The sequence below is a fragment of the Cryptomeria japonica genome, chromosome 9, assembly GCF_030272615.1.
Source record: "Cryptomeria japonica chromosome 9, Sugi_1.0, whole genome shotgun sequence".
NCBI classification, from domain to species: Eukaryota; Viridiplantae; Streptophyta; class Pinopsida; order Cupressales; family Cupressaceae; genus Cryptomeria; species Cryptomeria japonica.
In genome coordinates this window covers 674,710,492-674,737,190 of record NC_081413.1, presented here as the reverse complement: position 1 = coordinate 674,737,190, position 26,699 = coordinate 674,710,492, and the positions used below count along the sequence as shown (strand labels likewise).

The 26,699-nt window shown below is 37.6% G+C and overlaps 2 protein-coding genes across 2 annotated transcripts in view; one reads left to right on the top strand and one right to left on the bottom strand.

Annotated features, from left to right (window-relative positions):
• LOC131054141 (pentatricopeptide repeat-containing protein At2g03880, mitochondrial-like) overlaps positions 1-26,699 on the top strand; it is a 57,845-nt gene that overhangs the window by 19,865 nt on the left and 11,281 nt on the right. The window lies entirely within an intron of this gene.
• The window catches only part of LOC131054143 (protein ULTRAPETALA 1), a 48,252-nt gene continuing 27,105 nt past the window's right edge, over positions 5,553-26,699 (bottom strand). The window contains exon 3 of the mRNA XM_057988603.2: positions 5,553-6,265. Coding sequence (XP_057844586.1) covers positions 6,091-6,265 — 175 coding nt within the window. The 3' untranslated portion in view covers positions 5,553-6,090. The remainder of the gene's footprint in view (positions 6,266-26,699) is intronic.

Sequence of the window (26,699 nt, the reverse complement as noted above, 5' to 3'; positions counted from 1 at the left end):
TGACCATAACCCTAGTATGGTTTAAGACCAAATTGTGCCTATTTATGACCAAACCAATATTCACAAGAAGATTATTTAAGTTATTATATTACCTTAGAAAACTTCTATTTGAATTTGCCCTAAAGTTTGGCTAGATAATTCCAAAAGGACCTTAGAGCCATATGCCCAACAGCCTTAATGCTCATGTCCTCCTTGGAAATTTGACAAATGGGAGAATATTGGAAATTAAGATATCTCGACCTTAGTAGTTACCCAATTTAATTATTTTATTATTCCACACTGTTTGTAATTACACATCATTTTTAGTTGTATTTCATTTAATATGGTCACCCTCTAATGGGGAGTTAGATTTTATGTAAGGTATTTAATGCCATGTGTCACTACTATATTGATGAGTTATAAGTCATCATAAGGTAAATAAATATAGCATATTATGATGTGTAAGAGCTACAAATAAGGGGAATTACTCTGGAACCATGACCACGTATGATAGGTTATATTATTTATCATATAGTACCTATTTTGAAAGAATATTATGACAAGTTGGGTGCCCATATTGAGTGGGTTAAATTGGAAGTTACAAAGCATTTAATAGTTTACTATTTTTAATAAGTGACATGGGATCTTCATGGGTGGCATTGAAAATTGTGCCCAAGTTGGGCACCACGTTTGGATATTTTTGTAACAAGGTTTTGAAAACAATTTGTAGTTTCCTAGCTTGTTCATTGGCCTATAAATGGCTACTTGATGAAGTAGTTTCATAAGTCAATTTGTGGGTACACGAGTGTTATTTAATGCTACCAAAATACTCATGTAAAAACTTGCATTGCAAGTATATTGCAATTCTCTTTCAAAATTGATAATACATTATTCAAGTTTTGGAGTGTGGGATTTTTCTCCTAAAAGGATTTTTTTCATATAAATCATTGTGTTATGGTATAAGTATTTATATGTTTAGATTGTTCTTTTGTTGTTTTCTCTAATAGGTTTGCATCAAATTTTATTTTTTTTGTACATCACTCCCTTCAAGATTAGTGTAGGAAGTTGTTTTAACACATCAAGTACTTCCTTACATATTTCCCACCACAATGAAACATGTTTTTTACACAATGCATGGGTGTCCAACATATAACAAAGAGATTTACATTATTGTCTAAGCATTGAAGCAATGAGTGCACTATACATTAGGAAAGGAGATTGCACTCCATATATATCATGAGCCTCTATATTTCATACAAACACAATGTTGTATAACAACTAACATAAAAGGTGGTCTAAATATCTCCAACAATTCCACCTAAATATCCAATAGAAGAAAGTACCAATAGAGTATTTTACTACCTAGTTTGTCCTTCAATTGTGATAGTAGATAAGGTGTCTATGCCACACTCTAGCCCTAGGAAAGGAGATTGCCCTCCATATAGGTCACGAATCTCTATATTTCATACAAACTCAATGTAAATTGTGTAATGACTAACATAAAAAGGTAGTCTAAATATCTCCAACAATTCCACCTAAATATCCAACACAAGAAAGTACTAATAGAGTTTTTGACCACCTAATTTGGCCTCCAATTGTGATAGCAGATAAGGTGCCTATGCCACACTTTGGCCCTAGGAAAGGACATTGTCCTCCATATAGATCATGAGCCTCTACATTTCATACAAACTCGAAGTGAGTTGCCTAATGACTAACATAACAGAGAGTCTAAAAATCTCCAACAATTCCACCTAAATATCTAATACAAGAAAGTGTCGATAAGATGCCTATGCCACACTTTGGCCACTTAGCAATAGATTTAATTTAATATCAATACCTCAAATGAAGTAAAAATAGCATTCAATCCCATTTGCAATGGAAATGCTAATATCTTCAATGTGTATTATCCATTTAAACAAAGATATTAAACATCAATAATGCAAAAAAAATGAATCAAACATGCACAAAATTTTTACATTTTGGAAAAATGCATTTGATGTGGAGGAAATCTACTTCCCTTTACACTGAGAAAAAATGAAGTACAAATGTTTTACAATGACTAGTTTGGTCCAAACAAGCTCTAGCAATTTTTATCGAAGCTTTAAAACACCTCAGCAACAACTCCACTAATCATAGATTTTGCATACATATGTGGTCAACCATAGTGGCTCCAAATTGTCTACATTTGTCCAACCTTCTTCCAAGCGTGGAGATTGGATCTAAAAGATCTCTCAACTTGCCCGCAATTAGATTCCAAAAGATCAAATACCAAAAACCAAAGATCGCAATTTTTGGAATGCCAAGAATCACTCTTTAGGGACTTTTTGATTAAAGATGGCATCTTTCCATCATTTATGTTATTAATATTTGGATGTATGTAATACATTTATTTGCCTCTTAAAATAAATTTAAACCTTCAAAAAGCTTCTAAAAAGATATAGACTATTTAAGTTCACTTATATCACAACAAAAGAAATTTCAATAATGAACTATGTGACTTCATTTACAACTCTAGCAACTTCTATAAGCCATATCTTTTGCATACAAACTCAAAATGTTAAAACAATTTTGGGAGGAACAAGAATATGAACAACTATTCCACTATTGAATGCATTTATCCATTACTTGTCTTTTTAATAGTGGTGCAAACTCATGACATGACACCAATAATCCAAATATCAAAACAAATGAAAACCAATTTATCAATCATAAATCAAATTACATCTTGAAAATGAATCTAGAATCTTGTGGGAGTGAGACAATAGAATCACCCTGACTATATCTTAGAGATCCTAATTTTTCTACACGTAAGAAAATGATAGTTAGGTTATAGGTCCATGAATATCACCTAGAGAATAGACTTGTGCCACATGGGTAAATATGTTTTCCTATGAAGAAGTGTAGGAAAAATATTTTGGGAATCCCATCATGGTCAATTGGTAGTCACTTTGAAATAAATAAGACAAAATCTAAGTTTTAGAAGTAATCCTACTAGCCTAAATTGTGCCAAGATGTTATATACCTTAGATCTTACACAACTTGTGTCGCTTTGAAATTGACCAATAAAAAATAGACCCTATGCACTACCCTACCAATTCATAACTAGCATTGATAGTTTGATTCTATGTATTCCATGTTAGTTATTCATGTCAATATACATTGTATATGTTATGGTTGAAAGGCTCACAAAGAGGCAAAGGATCTTTGCATAATAAATTTCTAAAGACTATTTTTGAAATCCTATGGACCAATTTTAGTGTACCATAAACCATCATGTTATACATGTATGAGAGATTTTCCTATGTCTAGCATACTACAATCAATCTCTTTATGGCTCCAGAAGACAATCCATTCCAAGGCACCATCATGTTCCAACAATTGGCACCCACTAATGTAGTGCTACATGTGATGTTCTTTTACAATACTTGACACACTAAATACTAGGTTCATGAGATCTTGGATTGAATGACATGATCAACATCACGTCCCTCATCAATCCATGTGAAGATAAGGTATTGTTGCACCTTCAAAAATAAAGGGCTCAAGATCCAAGCAAGAAACTCAAAGCCTTTGTGACATGGTTCATACACCATTAGCAACAAGGTTGGTGATAATGCATTTTAAGTCCATTTACTATCTTAAGTTGATTTAATTTAGAATACAACCCTTCTTTCCACCACTACTGAACAACAATCATAGGGCACAAGATTATCCCCTAGCACTACCAATCTTGTGCATGTAAATCATATGATTGATACATTGATCAAGGATATGAAGAATTAGCAAATGCCATTCTATCAAGTAGTGAGAAAAGGGGAATTGTCGCATTAAGGAAAGTGGTTAATGAAAACCATATTTATCAAAAAAAAATTTCTTGCTCAAAAATTATGAGCTTAATGACTGATGAATGATTTAGAAAATGCCTCTCATAGAATTCTAAAAACCATTTATTTATTTTTGCCATTTTTTTTGTCTTTTTAAGACCCTTTGGAATGAAATTTTGTGTGCAACCATTGAAACTTGTTTATGTTATAGCCCAAGCTTGTTTATTTCATAACCTAAACTTTCCAACATGAAATACTTTGAATCTCAAGTAACAAGGTGAGTTATGATCCCAAAAAAAAAATAGTAAAATCAAATAAATTTAACAAACATATACAATTTTCTAATAAATTTTTTAACTTGCCGATCAATTTCAACTTCCAAAAATACTAAAATCAAATAAATATAACCAACACATACAATTTTCCAATATGTTTTCTATTTGATCATCAATTTCAACGTCTAAGGACATGGGCCAGTAACATATGTGGTGAATCCAATTCCCACAAAAATCCCTAATTATTTTAAGTTTTATATATTTTGTATAGAAAATTTATACAATAACTTCATCAAATCAAAACAGAAAGCATTCATATCTCCTATAAAGTTTTATCATTGTGTATAAGCTCAAAATTGAAATAAGAATTGCTTCAACTATTATGTAAACATTATCAGCCTTGCTTTGTTTAAATTCCACGTCTAATATGTCGTCCCCTAAATTACCAGCGTAATTTAAATCAATTAATTATCGTGAGATCTTACTTTTTAATCACAACAGTCCTCAAATTCAGCAACACTGGTATATTTGATGAACTGTTCAAGCATTTAATTAAGAATGTGGCCATGAGAATAAGCATATTTCAAGAAGCAGAACATCTCAAACTGTTTAAATCTAATTAATTGCACTCACAGATAAAGCACCATGGATCCATTCCTCCATAGTGTTGTTGAACCTTGGTTTAATATCCAGGTAACTGTAGATAAAGAAAATGTCATCCCCACCCCAGAAGAAAAAGTTTAAAAAATTGTGAAAGTTGAAAATGTGCTGCATACAGAACAAAATAAAAACAAGATTATCATTCTTGAGCAAATGTTTTCTTCCCAAATATACAACTCCATTAGGTGAAGAGACCTAACAGTTGTTAAAGCTAATTTTGCACCTCAAGTTACTCCTAAGAAAAATGTTGCCATGTTAACATGTTTACATGAGGTGTAAAAAATATCCAAAGAAAAAGTTTATACATATCATGTCCGTTAAGTCATCTTTTTTTAACATGTTTACATGAGGTGTAAAAAATATCCAAAGAAAAAGTTGATACATATCATGTACGTTAAGTCATCTTTTTTTATGCAGCTCGGGCAATTCTCCACACAAAAAGGCACCGCTGCAAAAACACGAATCCACATCAAATCTGTATCGCACAATTGTTTTTTGTGGATTTTTTTCATTTTTCAGCATTGAGGATCAAACCAATATAAATTGAACGAAAATATATTGTGGCATGCAAATTTTGGTTTTCATACGGACTGCATTTTTTTGTGGAGAATAGCTGTGCATCCTTTTTATGCACCTGTATGTCATCTGATGCATCGTTATTTTTTTTCGTGACTTCTAAGTAATCTTTTTGAGTACGTCCAATATATTCTCCACACTAACATATTTCTAGTCGGTCAATCAGAAAGAATATCCATTAAAAAAAATTACTGTTGTGTTGACCGATCAACAATTGCCTTACACAAGTTCTAGCAAATAAATCACAATTTAAAACCCTCAATTATTTTAATTATGATTCAGTGACAATAAGTTATGAGAACAGTGCAGTATTTGTGTGGCTATCACAGCATAGGGATCTCAAATAAATGGTCGACCTACACCATAAATAACGCAACCAATATTGTTGGCAAGGCAACTTTAGACATTTGCCAAACATAAGTTTATTAATCAATTAAAAGCTAGCCATATCCTCTTGTTGGATCCTTACTGTAATTGAAGGAGAGAAGCAAATTAGAATTCCATGTATACTTTGTAGGTGATAAAAATGGATGCCCTTTTCAATACATTCTATATTGAAATCCATAAGCTTTGTTTCTTATGGAAGTGTTGTCCCATGTACATTCTGCATTTGATGAACCATCCAGGATTGGCATTTTTCTTGATGAATGAAACTTTTCCTAGTACTGAACTCTGCAAAAATCACTTAATCGAAGCTTGGCAACAAGTAAATTGGTTAGCATTGTGGCCACGTCAATCTGCAAATTAATAAGAAAAAGAAACGAAAGAATAATCCATTATGCTTTGGCATTTGATGTGAAATCAACACAAATCTGACAAGTGCAATCAGAAAAGCGACACATGCTGCAACCAAAGCACACGCAAGAAGTGCATCCTTCACAAGCTGCAGAATTAGGACATCCTCTGTGTGATTTGCGGCTCACTCTCTCTTCCTCTTCTTTGCAAGTAATTCTGGATGACAACCAAAATTGCAAGCATTTAGATGACTCTCCGGTAAATTAATCAGGAAAAATGAAGAAATGTAGCAAAGGCTATATTGCTTCAACAAAATAAATAGCATGAAAAACAACCATGCATTGTCATATCCAATTGCTAAATTTTGCTTTCAAGTTGAGTCGCAACTTTTACAAGTTAATAACCAAAATTTTTCTTACTCTATGTCAAGGAAAATTCAAGCGAAGAAAAACCTTGCCATACATGCAGACATTTAGTAGCATTATCTGAATTACAATAAATAGCCCTCATTAAATTGATAAGTAAAAGAAGGTTCCATCTCTAGAAAATCCACAATATTGGAGACATCTGATCGAACTGCACCTGACAGGAATAGATAATTGCTCTGCATGAAAATTGTTGGCCTACGAATAATAATTTTTGCCAGACTAAGGGACCAAGATGGAAATTGATGGAATACATAAACTTGTCAGTAAACTCAGCCAGAATAAGGGACCAAAAGATGCAGCAACCAAAAATTGGCATCTAAGTAAACAATTTCAAGAGAACAAAAGAATTATAAACATACACCACCAAATGATAAGAAACTAGTGGATGTTATACTGCAAGCAATGAGAGTAATTTCTTCTATCTTGGCCACTCTTTCAACGAATCTCAAGACAATTTAGGATTACACTGCTTAACTAAATGCAAAACCAGCAAGAAATTACAATAGTTAAGTACGGACTACTATTTTCTATTTAAAATTTTAATCGAACACAGTAAAGCACACGACTAAATAGCTAAACTTGCACAGTACTTTTGTGCTACTGCTACTACTAAGAAAAATGTGCTTTTTTCTTCTGTTGTTTACTTCCTTTTAGAAACTTCCAGTATTTTCACCACTAGAACAGATGCAGCAATTCATTTTTCGCTTGTTCCTTTAGAGATCTCCAGTACATGCACCAGTTGAACAGTCACAGACGTTGGCGGTACTGGGTATAAACTTGGATCATACTCTAGTTGTAACTTCGGTAATCTGGGAACTCAATATCTAGGTTTAACTAAGAATGCACTATCTACCTGCATGCTTTAAGTAAGTAGCATCATAAATTTCTTAGTATAAACAGTACATGGTTTACCTATTTTATTTGTAATATATGTCTGGTTTCCTTATTCCATGTAATTACTGTTTAGACTTCTCACTTCACATTCAGAGCATTCAATCTCAACATGTGGTCTTATTGAGCAGTCATTTTCCATATGTCAAACTAAAGGCTTCTCTCAAATTTTCATTTGATGCAAATTCTGTCATTTTTGGGACAACAGCATCCCATCATCGTTTAAGTATTTAGTGCCCCTAAAAATGCCTAGTAAATTTCCTCCATTAATGGGGTAATCAATAAAATCTCTAAGCAAAACCTATCATTTTGGATGATGCCTACAAGTGACTGTTACAAAATGAATTTTAATGGAGGAGCTAGACGAAACCCAGGGTCAGTGGATATTGGTGTGGTGTTTCACTCTTCTTCTGGCCATTTTGTTAGAGGGCATTAGTGAACCCAAGGTAAAAACTCATAGATTTGCATGCATGCTTTAACAGTAATCCCCTAGAAACCATTTTTTTAGTAAATGGATTACTGTGACAACTGTTGGCAACAACTCCACAGCTTAAAAAAAGTGCATATAAGAAAACTTTTAAGTCGACCTAAAGGATGACTAACATCATTGTGGCTCAAATTAGACAATAAACACAAGATATCAACACATACTTTGAACCCTTGAACCCACAACAAAATGATTTCTCCCCCTGCAAAAATGTTTTCATCTTTGGTGGTCTCCTTGAAAAACCCCAAGGAACAAAAGGGAAAAGGATAACCAGAGAGTGAAAGGAGTTGCACTCTTCCATACAAAGGTGCTGTTTTTAAAGATGGCTAAGGGTGCGGTCCCCTAAGGGGGCTTAAGCTTCTATTTTTACGGAGCAGGAGGTCCCATGAAACAAAAAAAATTATGCTACAGGATTATTTAGAATCTTTTCCTAAAAAATAGCAGCCCCTACTTTTTAGGACTGCATATTTCAGCGGGTGAAATTGGGATGGGGCTAGAATTTGCCCCACCAACTTAGAAATGATATCTGCCACTTGTCAAACATCTAAATTTAGATTCCTGTTAAAAAATAATTTTGGAGGGAAAATAAGTTTTTTAACTTGTTTTTATCACTGCAGAGAGAATAGAAGGCAAAGCTATGTATTGATGAGACCACCAGCTTCCTTAAATTTAGGAGCTTAAATTTTTAAGCTGAAAATAACTACAAAATTCATGGGGCCAGCAGCTTTAAAATATTCCTAAAAACTCTCAGCAGCTCGAACTCTATTTTTTAGGAAGCCCCCCTCCATAGGACCTCAGCCTAAGAACTTGTCTAGATTTATAATATCATCATGTAAATCACTCGACATATGTTTAGAAGCATAACTGAACCCAAGTAAGCCAATTTTACCTAAAAAGACCCACCAAATGCATATTTAGGACTTATAGAATGACTAAAAACTTAGAAAGAGGGTCATTTCAAATCCTTCCCCACAAGTGTTTGCATCTTAATGTTTGAAAATGAAAACGATGTATATTTGTGGGTTATCTTAAAATGAAAACTTTCTTTGGGTTCTATCAGTATTGCAATCTCATGTTTTGGCTGCTTTTCTACAGGTTTCTTCTGTTAGCGTAGTAAGCGTTGATTACGATCCTGTAAGTCATTGGCTTGTGACATCTTCCACCTTAGTTGGGTTACAATGTTGAAAGCCACCAGGGTTATGAGATAAATTGTATTTAGATGACGCAGCAAGCACTCATATTTCTCACATATGAATCTCATTACACATGACAGATTCTCATTTCTGAATATCTCAACAAGCACAAGTACAATAAGAGCCAGTGAACTAGATTGTTGTTACTTCTCCAATTTACAGTATCCATCCACTGACTCACATAAATAGCCAGGAGAAAAAAAAAAATTCATTCAATATGTCCTCAGTCGATGGAATAGATAAAGGATGAAACTGACTAGAACTCTATTCATCTCTGCTTTTGATGCCAAACTGGACAGTCTTTTTGTGGCAACCATATAGACAATAGAGTGCATCAATTCAGTTGATTAGTCAAAAATAAAAAAGGTGACGAGAAATTTAATATAGAGCAAGATACACTGGCATAATAAGCAACCATATGTACTTAGCAACCCATGCAATAACGTGTGCATAATTAGTGGTATGTATATAATGTGTTGCTCATTGAACATTTGTGAGACTTTTCATGGAATCAGAGAGGATCACACCCTGCCCTGTGGTGTAAAGGTGCATGGAAGTATGAAAGCAAACAGGAGAACCTAATCAGATCTAACAGTACTTTGAAATATTTATCAAAAAATCCTTGACGCCTTTCCTACAGTTTTGTTTCCTACCATCATGGACTATGGAAGTTTAAGAACACAAAAGATAACTTGCATAAAATATTAGAATATTTCCCTCAGGAGAAAGGATTTCTCATTCCACAAAATAATGTGGAATATATAAGCCTTATAAAGGTATTTTAAATTATATTCAGGATAGTAACATGCTATATAATTTTTCTGATCTTATGCGCCATTGGATTCGATTTTCAAAAATTGAAGGAGATCTCAGTTTCACACTATTTCTGGTTTAGCCATTTGAGCATCCAATTTTAAAAGTCAAAGTTTAAACAACTTTACCTCCGAATAGTCAAATTCATATTTCAACACCAAAAAAATTTCCAAATTGCTGTATACCAAGTGGCACTGTTGTGTTCTTCACACAACAGTTTGTGGGACTTGTTATCACAAAAGCTTGCACCCTTGCTGAGTAACCTCGTGAAACATGGAAACAACCCCGAAGTGTGGGACCTTGCGCAAGGGGGTTGAATCTCCGGAGAAGGCCGGCTTCCTTCTCAATCCATGTGCAGGTGTTGAACCAACTCAACACTTCAAAACTTACTCCTAAGCCTATCCTAACAACTTGCAGAGGAAAAGGGAAGAGAGAAATGCTTAAAATAAAAGGAGGTGATGCACCAAGAAGAGATTGTTTCTCTCCCTACCCGAAATGACACAAAGAATCAACTGAAATACCCAGAAGATGCACAAACTTCAGTTGTATGAGTGACCCCAATGCATGTATGGAGGTTAGAATTCGTTGAATGTCAAGAGGGGAAAAGGTTTCCCACAAGTCACACTCAGAAATAAGTTAACACAGCATATATGAGAGAAGAGCCACGAAATATACACCTATGATGAAGGTAAGGAAACATACACAGCATGCATGAGTTGAAAGAAGGCAAGAACGGTGATTTCAATTCATTATAAGGCCAATGGCCAAACTTACAATTGCAAAAATGCAAGATAAATACAAGAGAAGTGAAAGAGCGTAGAATAGCTCAAGCCAGCAAGGAGAGAACCCTTTACAATGAGGCTTAACAGCCTTTATATAGAAAATTGGTTACAAGAGTGATCATGACCCCTGTGTGTGCAGGGAAATGTCAGTCTGGGAGTGCAGGGAAGTGCATGCACTTGACTTCTATACATGCAAGCAACCTAGCCATACCCTGAAAATGCAACCCTGAGAAGGGTGGATTGACTGACCTTCCAAAGTCAAAGCATGCAGACATGACATAAGTTACCACAACAAGCATGGCCTTGTACCTCTCTTGATGGAAATCCTGCCAAAATCATTAAATGCACCCCTGTAGCTCCACAAAAGGTGCATAAGTCACAAAAGTCGTCGGAGCATTTAAAGCTTTGAGTGTTGATCACGCCATCCGGAAGTGTTGCAAGCCAGAAGGAAGTCCGAGGACTTCGGAAACTCAAGTTCCCAAAGTGGGTAAGACAAGGAAGGAACTTCGGAACCTCGGGGTTCCGGAGTTTCGGGGAAGGGGAAAGAGAACCTCGGAACCTCAAGGTTTCGGAGTTCCGAGAAAGGGAAGAAGAGACTAAGCAAAAGGAAAAGGGGAGACCTAGCAAAGGAACTTAAGAACCTCGGGGTTCCGGAGTTTCGGGGAACTAAAAAAGGTTAAGGAAGGAACTTCGGAACCTCGGGGTTCCGGAGTTCCGAGAAAAGAAAGGGGCTGAGGGAAAGGAACTTCGGATTCTCGGGGTTCCGGAGTTCCGGGAAAGGAAAAGGCCAAGGGGAGGAACTTCGGAACCTTGGGATTCCGGAGTTTCGAAGAGAAGAAAGGGAACGCTAAGGAAAGAACTTCACAACCTCGGTGTTCCGGAGTTCTGGGGAAGGGAAGAAGAAGAGGAGGGAACTTCGAAACCTCGGGGTTTCGGAGTTCTGGAGAAGGCAAGGAAAAGGAACTTTGGAACCTCGGGGTTCCAGAGTTCTGGAGAACTAAAGAGGAGGGGGAAGGAAAGGGAGGAACTTCGGAACCGGAAAGGGGAAAGGAAAGGCAGCAAAGGGAAGGAACTTCGGAACCTCGGGGTTCAGGAGTTCCGGGGAACATGAAAGAAAAGGAAGCAAGGGGAACTACAGAACCTCAGGGTTCCGAAGTTCCGGGGAAAGAAGAAAAGGCTAAGGAAGGAACTTCCTCTGAGCAAGACAACACCTCACACTTCATAACTCCACTGTCTTTCTCTTTGATCAACTGGGGCAGCGCTGGTCCATGGAACATATCTCTGATCGGCTCTCACTGATGGACCAAGGGTGTCATAAAATGACAACATGACTATTACATTCATAAGCACATCATTTAATATTTATTAATATTACTGAATGGACAACATGACTATTTATAATGAACTATTTTGCACTCATATTCTGTAAAATATGTGTTTGGAATAGTTGTTGTACATCTTGCATAACATTGATTATTTTAATTATGTAAAAAAATTTATTGTGGTGCATCTAGGTGATATGTTTAGCCACATTAAATATTTATTTGGGGCCACTTGTAATGCTATACACAATTTTACGCAGGGGTTATACATGGGAAAAATATTGGAAAACTTAATAACAAAAAGTGAATGTTGTTTTTGAGGCACATGGTTTTACCTTACCGTTTGGTTATATTTGTGTCAGCTCAATTCTATAAAAGCAAGTATATGTTTCGTGGTTGAGGTTGGTTGTTAAAGGTTTTGGCTTGGTTGTCATTGTATTGAGGCTTCTTCTGAAGGGTACTGTTGTGACCATTTCACACATCACCCCATTAAAATGGGGACCCCCTCTTTTTTGCTTTTGTTTTGCCTGTTCTTCTCTCTACTTTTAGGGTTTTGAGTGAGTGAGTGGTCTGTCTGGGCTAAGGCTAAACCTTAGGGGTTTCTTTTGGACATTATTCAAGCTGAGTCCAGTCAAATTTTGAGAGTTATTAAGCATCCTCCCGAAGATTGGGATTGTCAAAGTAAGGTAAGTCTGTCAAGGAGTCAGATAGGTCTCAGGTTAGGTCTAGTCAGGGTTTTTCGAGGGAAAATTCAAATTTGTCTGAGTGTTAGCATTTTGAAGGTGAAATTGTGTATGCTTGCCTAGGTAAATTTTGATCATTTTTCAGAGGCAAGATGATGCTTGAAACACAAAGTTCGCTCCTGTCCTTCACTGGAGGCCCAGGGTGAAATTTATTCTGTGTACAATTTCTTGTTTTGCGAGGGCTTGCTAACTGATTCCACGCCTTGAAGATGACCTAACTCTGCCTTGTGAAATGTTTGGAGACTTAAATTTGAATATTTTAGCCAGGAAGGACAAAAGGCGCTCCTGTCCCTCTCCAAGGGACCAGGGCGAAAATGTTATTTAATGCATATTTGTCACTGACTTTTCTATTTTGTTTTGTGCAGGGTCTCCCGGAGTGATAATTGGACGTGACTTGATACTTTTGAAGATTTTGAAGGCACGAAAATGGTGAATTTTGAAGGTTAAAGGGAAAAAAGCACTCTTGTCCCTCTCCAAGGGTCCGGGGCGAAATTTTGAATTTCCTCATCTTGCAGTGAAAATAGGCTAAGTGTTGGATATGAATGGAAAACAAGCGATTTTCTCCACCCACCTGAAGAGGTTTTAGCTTGGAAAGGTGAAGGATTTTGTTTGAATCATCAAAAGTGCTCCTGTCCCACACTGAGGGACCAGGGCGAAAAGACTTATTTGAGTCATTCCTGGCCTTGTTTGGTCGAATTGAAACATCAAAGGCATGGTGGACGGCAAAATGAACGTGATAGAACATTCAGACTTGATTAAAAACAATGAAATGATGGAGTTTTTGCCTAGAAGGTCAAAGGCGTTCCTATCCCTCTCCAAGGGACCAGAGCGATTTTCTCTATATGCACAATTTTAGACCTTTTTTAGACATTAACTCTTATTCGTAGCGTGAAGTAAGATGAAATCTTCCCTAGCAAAGGAATTTCGAGGTGAAAGATCAGGGAATTTGATCATGGTGACAAAAAGTGCTCCTGTCCCTCACTGAAGGACCGGAGCTTGAATTTCAAATTTGCACTATTTTTGCAAGATTAAAGTGATTTTAAGATTTGAAGAGGTCAAGGGAAGCATGTTTTGTCCATTGAATATAATTCAAGAGGTCCACAAAGGAGTAAATCAACCCAAATGACAATAGGCGCTCCTGTCCCTCTCCAAGGGACCATGGCGTTTTTTCAAGTTTCTCCTCTTTGTTTGATATTTTATGGCAAAACTTGACTTGGATGGGAAGGACGAATGATGTTTTATGCCTTAGATGCGATTGAAGGTTTAAAAGACGAGGAAATATACCATGAAGGCAAAAAGCGCTCCTGTCCCTCTCCAAGGGACGAGGAAATATACCATGAAGGCAAAAAGCGCTCCTGTCCCTCTCCAAGGGTCTAGAGCGATTTTCTAAAAAGTGCAAATTTCTTGCAAAAACAAGGCAAATGTTGTGATTGAAATGAATGGAAGAAGACATGATTAACCCACTGAAGATAATTTGGAAGGCTAGCAAAGGACAGACAAGCTTGAATTTACAAAAAGTGCTCATGTCCCTCTCCAAGGGACCAAGGCGAAAAACATATTATCTAGCTCTCCTCTCCAAGTTTGAACAAATTGGGGCCAAGGCGCAAGTTTGAAAGGACGTTTAAAATGCTTCGAGGTGGAATTGAGATGCAAGAGTTGCAAATTTTGATGATAATTGGCAAAAGTGCTCCTGTCCCTCACAGAAGGACCAGGGCGAAATCTCCAAATATGCCCATTCACCTTACATTTTGAAATGCTATTTTTGTTTCCAGGACTCAAGGAGGAGTGGGGAATGATATTCTATGCCTGGAGGGTAATTTGAAGGTTAATGTGATCATGAATTTGTGCAATGGACTCAAAAGCGCTCCTGTCCTTCACTGAAGGACCAGGGCGATTTTTATGAAATCAACAATTTCCCTCCGAGATTATGCTAAGGCAAGGTTGTGCGAAGATGGGAAGGATCTTCTAAAGCATGGTGAACAAAGATTTGACTTCAAAATTTGAGAATCTTAGCCTAAAATACAAAAAGCGCTCCTGTCCCTCTCCAAGGGACCAGGGCGAAAATCCTTGGAACACTCATTTTGCCTTGCAAAAACGAGTTAGGTATGCATGGAACAAGAAAAAGAGATCATTGCTTACTCCACAACGAGAATCGACAAATGAAAGATGAAGGATTGAGGACAAAAGTGAAAAGCTGCTCCTGTCCCTCACCCAGGGTCCAGGGCGAAAATGTCCTAAGGCACATTCCAAATAAAGATCAAGTGAATGAAACTCAAGACTCCAATTTAAAATGCCATTTTAAAGTGCCTAGATGAAGTTTTGAACGTGAAAATGAGGAATGCAAGGCCTAGATTGAGAAAAGCGCTCCTGTCCCTCTCCAAGGGACCAGAGCGAAGTCATTGGCATTCTTTATTTTTGCCATATCCTAACGTTGATATCCTTCAAATCGCATGAAATGCCAAAATCACCAACTTCGAAATATTTGAAAAAATTAATTAAATTGGCATTTAATAAAGGCGCATGGCATTTAATAAATTAATTTTGAGCCTTAGAAAATCGAATTTTTATTATAAAGGCATTTAAAATTAATTTTTGTAAAATTAAAATTGAAAATAGGGCGCTTGAGGTATTATTTTTATTTATTTTATTAAGTCGGCCTCTTTTTTTTGCAAATTTATTTATTTTTTTGGCCTATTTTTATCAAGTCGGCCTATGGGGAGGCAAAGTGGTGAGCGCCCTATATAATAGGGGTGTTTTGAGAAATTTTAAACAATCATTTACTCATTACTTCAAGTGCGATTTGGAGAACAAGAAGAAAGTGCGAAATCTGGTCTAGTTGGGGCAAATTTACCTCAAATGTTGAAGACTAAAGGTGGTGGAGTTGATGCTTGTGAAGACTAAAGGAGGCGCATTTTGCTAAAGGGGGACTTTGATCTACATTTTGCCTAGCCAAAATTCACCTTATTTTTGCATCATTTTTTAGAATTAATTCTCAAGTGGAGGTATGGCGAGATCATCCTAGTCCCAATGTTGAAATTTTGAATTTTGAACTTTAAGTTTTTGAAAATTGCGTAGTTAATTAGGAAATGATAACTCAAGATTTATCATGAAGTTTCCTAATTAATATCTTTTGTCTTCCTTTTTAATCTTCATTGCTACTCGCTTCAAAATATGTTACTCATTATGAAATGTTGTGTAGGTGTCAAGATGGCAACTCCAAAGGCAGGAGCATCTACTAGTCGTCCAGCCCTCATGAAGGAAGATCAGAGGAATGAAGAATTGGAGACCAAGATCGTGTCCAAGTGGAGCAACATTGGAGATACCAACTTGGGAAACTTCAGTGTGAAGAAGTTTCGAGAGGTCCCTTACATTGGCAAGCCATCACCTATCGCAAAAAGAATAATTGAAAGTGGCATCATCAAGGCGGCCGGTTTCCCTCCAGCAGTCCAGTGCCATGAGCTGATGATTGAGTGTGCCCGCCATTATGACCCTCAATCAAGATCGATCGTATCCAAGGAAGGGAACACTTTGGCATACCTTTCGGAGGAGGCTATAAGTGAAGCTCTCCATCTTCCAGAGCATAAAGATATGATTTACAAAAGCCTAGAAGGAGCCAGGTCGATGTATGAAGATGATCCAGACACTTGCTTGAGCATCATCAATAAGAATTGGTTACTCAAAAGTTGTCCTCGCTTGAGCAAGATTCCCAATACACCACATAGGATTGACTTTCAGGAGGAATACAGAGATTTGATAACTTTGCTCAATCAAATTACAGGGACTCCTCAAGCCTTCTATTTTGAGAAGTGGATATTCTACTTCATCCAAGTGATAGTTCAAGGGAAAGGAACGATTCATTGGGCTAGAATTATTAGCCATTGCTTGGACGTGCAGTTAAGAAGACTAAAGCCTACCAAGTCATTTCACATGAGCTCATACGTCATATATGCCTTGATCAGGAGTTTCGAATATGCAGGACTACCTCACAGAGGAGTGATCGGAAGAGGACCCGGAGAAGTGAGAGTTTGTGACTCTTATGTTCATTTGCATCATCCACCAGGAAGTGACTACAAGTTAGTCAATGATACCTTCACGATGAACATCACCAGGATATTGCAAGGCGGGATTCACAATCAACTATCTCCGGATGCACAAGAGCTTGTAAAGAGGTATGGTGCTTGGTTCATCCAGTTTCCAACGTTTACATATATCAGAGTTCATGGGTGTCCTTCACCTCCCTACATGTTGCCAAGGTTTCCGACAGACAGGATAGTGCTACTTGAGGTGACTAGGCAGTTGGCAGACTATGCGAAGGCATTCGGACACGGGCATAGAAATGGAATTCTCGTGCCCATCATATTGGGGAATTCAGTTGAAGTATGTCCTAATGCTCTAGCCTTGGAAGATGCAGAGAGGGAGTTGGCCTCATATTCATTCACGTTCTTTGCCTTAAGGGAGAATTTTGATCCTTATGGGTATATAGAAGAGACATATGGTAGGAAGTACAAGCACGAATTTCAAGTAGAGGACTTTTGGATGAATCTCTCAAGTGATTTAGAAGTGAAAAGAAAGATGCATTCCAGATTACCTTTAGATTTCATCAGGAAATGCAAAGTCTACAGAGTGGCCGATCAAGCTTAGGACAGTGGCAGACATCTCCAATCATCCTATGACAGAGAAGACAAAGCAGTGAAGATAGATTGGAACGAGCCTGAGATTACAGACTTGAGAGCTTTGATGGCCCCAGTTTTGTCATGTACTCGTAGATGGGTGGATGTACAACATCAAAAGTTAAGAGAACAGAACGTACCAATGACTTTTACTTTGGAGGAAAGACCAGAAGAAGGAGGAGCAAGTGCAAGTGAAGACAATTCTCATCCTAGAGGCGCGAAGAGGAAAGAAAGACCTGAGAAAAGGGAACCCTCCAAGAAGAAGCAAGAGGCCAATCGAGATCGCTCATCAGGTACATCATCTCGACATGAGAAAAGGACAAGTCAAGTTGAAGGACAAGAGATGACGATGCCTAAGGTTGATGAATCTATGAAGTCAATAGTACAGAATGATAAACCTGAAAAAGGTAAGGCACCTCAGCATTCATCAGGTCGATCTCCCCAAGTCAATGAGCTACATGAAGAGAAGAATGATGATGAAGTGACATCTCCTCTCCGAGAAGACGAACCATTGCCTAAAGAAATACAAGTTAGAGAGACGAGATCTGCCATTCCAGATTGGTTGAAGGAGAGACTGACAAGGGTGATTGTGATTGAGGATGAAGATAATGTAATTGACTTAGAGAGCCTTGTAGGGAATTCTCAGGAAGTAACGGAGAAGAAGAAGGCCACCAAGATGTCCAAGAGGATCGAAGTTGAGACAGATGTGGACCTTCAAGAGTTGGAAGAAAGAATCAAGGTCATCTTTTGCAAAGATGAGAATGTCATCACAGATGAGCAACGGGATCTAATGTTCGCTACTATGCTCCTGATTGAGAAGATCAAAGAACTCGAACCTGGATGGGATACGGCTCTTCTCAAGGCCTTTGATCAGGTTATCCACTTGGCGGAACGAATGAGGAATCTTCCTGAGATTCCTATTGCTGAGATTGAAGGAATTGTGTCCAGATTCATTGCATATGCTAAGAAAGAGCATTGGAAAGGAAATAAGGTTCTAGAAGAGAGGTTGTTGTAGATGATGTGGCACCTTAATTGCCATTGGTCTATGTTTCCTAGATTTTTGTGCCAATTAAATATTTGGCTATGCATTTAATAATGTTCAACTAAAAAGGGAACTTTTTGTAACAAACCCTAATTAGGGTTTAGGTGTCAGAATCTCAGCCGTTGATCTTCTTTTGATCCGGGCCGTTCATTGTAATTAAGGATGCTATATATACCCTCACTCATTTTCATTTTGTAATGAGAAATTAGCAATTAGATATTAGAGAGAAGCAGTTAGAAATTAGAAGATTAGAGCTTTTGGAGAGAAGATTGAGCATTGAAGAAAGGATTTCAAGCAATTGTTGTCTATTTTGGCTTTGAGATCAATAAAATATTGAAGTTATGGTGTTTTATTGCAATTCTTGTGGCTATTTTCATGGTTGTTTATTTTCTTGAATCATTCTCAGTCGAAGTAGCATTTTAGTTTGAAGGACTAAGTGTTGGGCTTGATCTTTGGTGAGATTCACGTTCCAAACCACTAGCTTCTTACTGATTGTAAGAACGCCTTGTGTGGTCAACTGGAGATATTTGGATTGCTTGAACCTTCAATCATTATTGAACTATTGATTTGTACCTTTATGGTAGTGTCTATAATTCTTGATGATTCGAAAAATCACTAATCACCTTAGAAGATCGCATCAATTCCAGTAGAGTTGTAATTCCTTGGCAATACTGAAATTGGTAGAATTTTACCAAGTCTAGCCTACATTGAGTCATTCTTAGGATTAGATTAGAATTCATCTCTTGCAAACCCTATCTTTTGATTTTCTTTTCTTAGAACTTGTTAGTTTTAGGAAATTTTTGTTCCTGCAATTCAAAAACGTAAGGCCCCTTGAAGAAACAGCATTTACAACGACCACTGGTGCTTATCCACACGTAGAGATCCTACATCGAAGAACCTTGGAGTCATCCTGATTGATCCTTTTTCGCGACATCTTCAGCAATCAGAGGCTTTACTCAAGAGAGGATAAGGTACCTTTGGGTATTTTATTCTGTGTTTGATAGTGTACAAAATACATGTCAACAGGTACATATGTGAAACATGGCATGGGGTGTGTGGATGCATGCTTGGCCACAAGAAGGATGCATTGGAGAAGCTTGATGTTTCAAGAGTATTCATTGAGACTCTATAGGTGTATTGCAATCTTCATTGCTAAATACTACATTGAACATGGATGCTCTAAGGTTGGGCTTTTCCCTCTTAAGGGTTTGCTCAGGTTATATCTTGTGTTATTTTGTGGTATGTCTTTGACCTTTCAATATGGTTATTTTGTAAACTTGCATGAATGCTTTTCTCCTATGGAGTTACATAGAAAATGGTTTAATCAACTTGTATGATTTTCCTAACATTTGATATCAGAGCCATGGTTTGTTGTGGAGTGTGAGAAAAACCTGTTTTGGTATAACCCTTTGATGAGTATCTGATTTGATACAAAGTTGAAGCCATAATAACGCAGGAAAGATTTCAGATATTTCAAGATATGAGACACATTTGTAGGCTGTTTCGCAAATTTGAGATTTTGGGGTTGTAGATTTCTGGTTATTTTTGGCAAATCTAGGGTTTGAAACTGAGTTTGAAAAAGTGGGTCTTTTCGGCATTCAACATAGAGGTTTTGTATGGAAAGTTTCAGAAATGTCCCCATAAGACAAAACAAACCTCACCATTGGATCAAGGAGGCCCAAGAGATAAAAAATGCAAAACTTTTTGCCCCCAACCCCAGCCATTCAGTTGTGCAGCCATCTGCATGGCATCACAACAAAAAAATTCCTTACGAATTTGAAAAAAAACTAAAAAATTAAAAATAAATAAAGACAGTTTTGGGAGGGGTCGCATTGTACACTATTTGATAATGTCAGGTACAACTGTAGGGGCCAGAACATCACCATCCAACAATGTTGTGGCCGACAAGCCCTTAAGCCCTCAATCAGATGAGAGCCATACCTCAGCCCCCTTGGCAAACCTAGAACAAAAGTAAATCCTTTTTAAAACTATCATCTTGTTCGTAAATAAAAAAATTGAAATTTTAAACATTTTTTATATTTTCTTGAATCCACCACAAAAGCCCCACCTGCACCACCGCTAACGTTAGCACCGTATGGCCCATACAACCTCCCCTTTTGCCCTCTATAAACCTAATGGAGCACATTATTTGGAGGGAGCATATCTTTCACCCACAATGTTCGTTTTTCAACTTCTAATAGTTGTTGAAAAGCTCTCCAAGCACTACGCAATGGTATAGGTATAGGTTTGGTTGCCATATTTTGTTTTTGTAATTTTGTAGTGCCAAGAAGTCAACCATTACTCTTGAATAGTTTTGTGTTCATAACTTTCATGTACGGAATCAAAATTTCGATTTCGAATAGTCAATGGAGTGCATTCACAGCGTATTACAAAACAAATCAAGTGATTTTTCACTTAGATAAGCAAAAAAAGGATTGTACTTGTTTAATCACTTGTAGGTGCTTGATGCTCAAAGTATGATTTTGTGAGCATGCAGATAAGTCAAGGCAAAAAATTGAAGAAATGCATGTTTTTATGAGATCTAGATGATGATACAACATATTATCAGATTTGGTGCTTCCTAATACAAGTTTACAAGTGTTTTTAGAGTTTGTACTTTATTGGTGGCAGGTACACAAGTTGTCTTCTAGTTTGAGTACATGGATTGACACACATGGAGAAGGTACATTGTTGGTAATGATTAATGTGCTATTGATGTTCATGTGCATTTGAGCTGTAGGATGACATGATCATGTATGTGGTTGACTGGTGGTTGTGCAGTTCACTTTTAGGATTGTTCTTATCTCTTGGATGCTTGTTTGATTCCTTGACTATGGTATTTGGTTATGGATTTGTTTGAAACATCAGAACTGGAGTTGATTTGGTGTTTGAGTCTTGAGATCTACAAGTTATCTCAGTTTGCAGGTTACTGATGTGATAATGAATTTTAGATGTTTCATTGATTTTGGATCTTCGAGTTATGCAACTAACCATTAGCTGCAATAGGATGACTCAGATGTGGACTTTCTATATCCATGAGATTGATTCAGTGTTGATGCAAACTTTGTTAGTTAGCATATTTTGTGGTCATATGTGCATTGATATGATGCATTGAGATGAAAGGATGGATGATGGTTAGAGTGCCCAGATAGTCGATCATTGGGACTTATAGCATGTTGTTCATCATGATGTCATGGATAGCTTGGTTACACATTTCAATGGGAGCTTTGGACATTGATTTTTTGGCAATGTGGGGTAGATTCTTAATGTTTGGGCGGTGTTTGTATTCTTCTTGGCTTGGACATCTTAGTTCTACTTTCTTCTCTAGAGTTGTTAGCATTGCAATCATGTGTGTGCGTGTGGATCATAGGCGATCTTCATTTAGTGAGATGGTTATCATGATGTTGTGGAGAGCTTTGTATCACAGTTCAATGGGAGATTTTGTAATGATGTGGATTCATCACTTGATGGATGATCTTCTGTAGTGGTTGTTGATGTCATGGAATAACTCTTGGATCCCCTTGCTACAATGAGTTCTTTGGCATTTTGAGTTTCATTGACAATAGATGGTTATCTTCATGTGGTTCGAGATGTTGACATCTTGATTAGCCATTTAGGACTGTTGGAGCCTTTGGTTGAGGTGTTAACTTATGATTTGTTAGATTGACAGGTGATCTTGCTTACAAGATGGTTTTTATTATGTCACGATGTATCTTGATCACAAGCGTAAGAGGGTTGGCATGATACAAGTGTTCTTGGGAGTATGATATGTTTACTTGGAGCATATAATCTTCTTTTGAGGAGATGTGAGATCACGATGTCATAGTGTGTTCCTGATTTCATGGTTGGAGCTTTAACAATGATCTTGTCGGTTCTCTTGGTATTTACGTACATTGGCCATGTGCTTGGGAGCTTCATGATAGTGTTGTGTTGCATTTGGAGCTTATAGCATGGATTGATCGATTTCAAGTGCTCATGGATACTTGGAGACATAGGCGAGGCTAGAGTTCTCTTGGGATTAGAGACATTTACCCTTTGGAGGTTTTAGCAAGAAGTCTCAAGAGCCTTCACCTAGATATGAAAGTGATTTCATGATGTACCTATAGAGGAGACTGTTCTTGGAGTGAGTCATTGATGACTTCGTGTATCCTAAAGGAGTATTCTCATTCCCACTCTTGGTCTACACAGTGGATAATCATTTGAGAGACATTGCACATCCTTCTTTTTGTATGGATGAGCCCAAAATGGACCTAACCCCAGTGAAAAATTTGATTGAGACCTGTTGTGACCTTTTCAACACATCGCCCCATTGCAAATGAGGACCCTCCCTTTTTCCTGCTTTCTAGGGGTTTTGTTAGAGCCTTGTGACCTTCCTGCTTCAGTACTGTCAAGTTTGTCAGTTTTGAGCGGCCTGAGTTTTGAGCATTATGAGTCGGTGTGTGCAAGCCATGGTTGGAACAGAGTCTAGACGTCGTCATTGTATCTAGAAAACCCAAAGGACGAAGATCGCAATTGATTTGAGCTAATTTGGACAACTTTCTATTTTTGGAAAGTTTTGCTTTTGGTTTTTTCCTATTTTGAGCACGATCCCCGAAATGGCTATTTTTAGAAAGTCTTTCCTATTTTTAAGGAACCTTGTTTTTTCTATTTTTAGAAAGTAAATATAGGGTTTGCACTATTCACACTGAGATACACCGAAATGATCGACAAATTTCTTCCAAAAACAAAGTTTTGACCCAAAAAGCCAATTTCCTAAATTTTAGGAACCTTGAGGAATTCGATGGATGGATGAAGTATAGTTTTAAACATTCAAGATAATCCAATAAAATTGGCACAAGTTATGGCGATTTCAGGTTTTGATCATGTGGTTCCTGAAGTTCATGAAGTCCACCTTGAAAATGATGAAGGGGTTCCTGACATCAAAAAAGGTCTGCCCTTGGTTAAGGTTGTGGTTCTTGAGATCCACCAAGTCTGCCTTGGTGTTGGTGCACAAAGTTGATAAAGTCCGCCTTTGGAAAGGTGAGGTGGGTCATGATCTTCACAAAGTCCGCCCTATCATGAGTTAAAGTGCAAGCAAGGGTTGAATTCCACCTTGCCTTGAGTGAAAGAAAGTCCGCCTTGATGTATGGTGCCTAAACTTAATGAAGTCCGCCCTTACCTTGGTTATATGAAGGTAGCATGGTCTTGGTTCTTAACTTTCTCCAAGTCTGCCATAGGGAATGGTTACAAAGAGAAGAAGTTGTACAAAGTTCACCTTGGAGGTGCACAAAGTTGGTAAAGTCCGCCCATTATGCATTGAGTGGTGCATGAAATGAGCAAAGTCCGCCCTAGAAAAATGACATATGAAGTGCACATTGGAAGTGAAGTCTGTTCAAATGAAGAAGAATGACATGTTAGAAAGGAAAGAGCCAAAGAAATCCACTTTGAGGAGAGCAAAATAACAAGGTTGAAAGGTTCTCAAGTCTCCCCAAGTCTGCCCTCCTTCAAATCAAGGTGCATGACATCAGGAAAGTCTGCCTAACTTGCAGGTCTATGGTGCCTAACTTCAGCAAAGTCCGCCCTTCCCCTACAAGCTGAAGTACAAGAAGTTGATAAAGTCCGCCCTCCAAGGTTCCCAAGTTTGAACAAAGTCCGCCATGAGTGGAGAGCTGAGGTGCGAGGAAGTAAAAAGGTCCGCCCTTGGTCAAGGATTATGGTTCCTAAAGGTTGATAAAGTCCGCCCTAAATGGAAGGGTTTTGAAGTGCAAGCAAGAAATGAAGTCCGCCTTGCTTTGAGTGAGATGAAGTCCGCCTTAGGAAAGGTTCCCAACTCTCTCCAAGTCCACCCTATCTTTGATGGAGGTTGAAACAAGTCAAACAAAGTCCACCCAAGGGAGATACTTGCCATAATTTGAAAGTTAAAGAATATTCCTCAACGATGTCACAACAATCTTCATGAAGTTCGAACTTGAGCCAAAAATGAAAAGTTTCTTTAAAGGATATGCTGCAGATCAGTTCGAGTTTCAGACTGAAAATCAAGTTAGGAAGTTGCATTTGAAGTTGTACGATACGATTTCGAGTTTAGGAATGATGACCAAGCAACTAAGCATGAAAATAGAAACACACAAAGACTGATATGAGATTAGAAACAAATTTGTGGAGAAGATATTGTGTTTTCAAAAATGAAATTTGAACCCTTATACAAATACCTTATTCATTCTCTCATTTTTACACAAAGTTCGAACTTTCTGAGCAAGTTGAGAGTGAATTTGAAAGGCGTCTGCAGGTTGAGAGTAAATTTTGAAGGAATTTTTGCAGGTTGGAAGTGTTTTGAAGAAGATTTCAAGTATATTTCTGAGTTATCAACCATTTTTCAACAAATTTCAACTCAGATTGTTGAAGAGCTTTGACTGTATGGAGAATAAACCCATTGATTTTCTGTGATTAACTTCTCATTTTCCCATTCTTCTTCATTCTTCGAAGGTGAAAGTTGATTTCATGGGCAGAATATTAAGGTTTCAACCCGATTTTTCTTCAAAGTTCTAAAGAGAAGGAATAAAAAGAAACAGATTTCCCTTCTTCTCTTTCTTATTTTCTGCTTTTCAAAAGAGTTTGAATGGATTTAATGAAATATTCTTGGACTTAATTTTCCCCAGTTCTGATTTCGAAGTCAAAATCAGACCTTAAGTATTGTGATTTTCAAGAGATTTTCAGAATAATCAAGTATGGAAAATCCCGTTTGGTGACTAAGTGTTGAAAAGAAAGTAAAAACCACAGATTACTTAGCCACCAAACTCACAAACTACGCCTAAAAATGGGAAATAAGGAAAATCAGTTTGCAGTTTATGATTGCTATCCACAACTACAATTGGAGGAAAAATTTCACTTCAAGAGAATCAACGATACATTCTTGATGAATATTACTAGGACGCTCCAAGGTGGTCTTCATCAAAGGCTCTCTCAGGAATCTAAGGATTTTATCAGCAGATTCGGGCATCGGTACATCCAATACCCTAGATTTACTTATTTGAGAATTCAAGGATTCTCTGGACCTCCTTACAAGTTACCTATGTATCCCACCAACAAGGTAGTGTTGCTCGAAGTTGTTAGGCAGCTTGAAAATTATATGACTGTTCAGATAGAGAAGCAAAAGAAGGCAGGAACATCTTCTCTCACTATTGGAAATGGATTGGAGACATGTCCATCATCACAGGTTGCCGCTAGTGTTGAAAAGGAGTTTGCTTGGTACCCATTCTTCCAGTATAAGGCCAGAAAACATTTTGACCCTTTTCACCAGATGAAAAAGGTTGATGGAGAGATATTCGAGCATAGACCTGATCTCGAAGACTATTGGGCTAATGCAGCTGATAGTTTTGAAATCAGAAGGAGATTGTGGTCCACACTTCCCCTGAATTTGATTAAAGTAACAGAAGTGTTTCGAGTGGCAAATCAGCTTGAAGATGATCCCGAGTTTGAGCAAACTCACTTTGATAAACTGAGAAATGAGCCCCTTGCCTTGGTCGATTGGTCGGATTCTGAGAGGTCTGATTTGAGCGACCTCATGAGACCAATGATTGAATATTCAAAAATGGTGGGCAACGGAGAAGACAAAGGGTCTTAAATCAAAAGGTATCAATCTCACATATGATCTCATGGGAACCAACGAATTGATGTCTTCAAACCATGGTGTTTCGTCAAGTGTTGGATCCAGAAAAGGAAAGAACCCACTGAAAATTCTTTGAGGGGTAAAGGAAAGAAAATAGTTGGAGATGCAAGCAGAAAGTATAAATCTAATGAGGGTCATTCGACCTTAAGTGTTGCATCCACTGCTCCAGTCAAGGCTATAGCTAATGAACAGAGGATGAATGCTGATATAGGGGGTAATGAAGTAAGAGCTCCTTCCCCTTCAGTGGAAGAGATAATTGAAAAACCTAAGCCGCCAAGGGAATTCCTAGATGGTATAGTTACAGGACCAAAAGGAACAAAGGATAAGTTTGATGAAAGTGGCATGGAGCAGTCAACCATTCTAGATTGGTTGAGGGAAAGAATAAAGGCTAAGGCTCCTAAGGAAGCTCATGCAGAAGAGAACACAGCAGCATTCCTGGCTATGGTGAGTAAACCAATTGAGGTAAGGCCACCCAAACTAGCTAAGAGGTTCTCTTTAATTTAAAGAGATCGTGTAGGATGCAGGACAGTTAAGGTGGCAGTACGTAAGGCAGGGAAAACTCAAGATAACATCACTCTTGAGGATTATAAAATCACTATTGTGAATTTGGGTAAGCCCACTCAGGCCCAAGAGA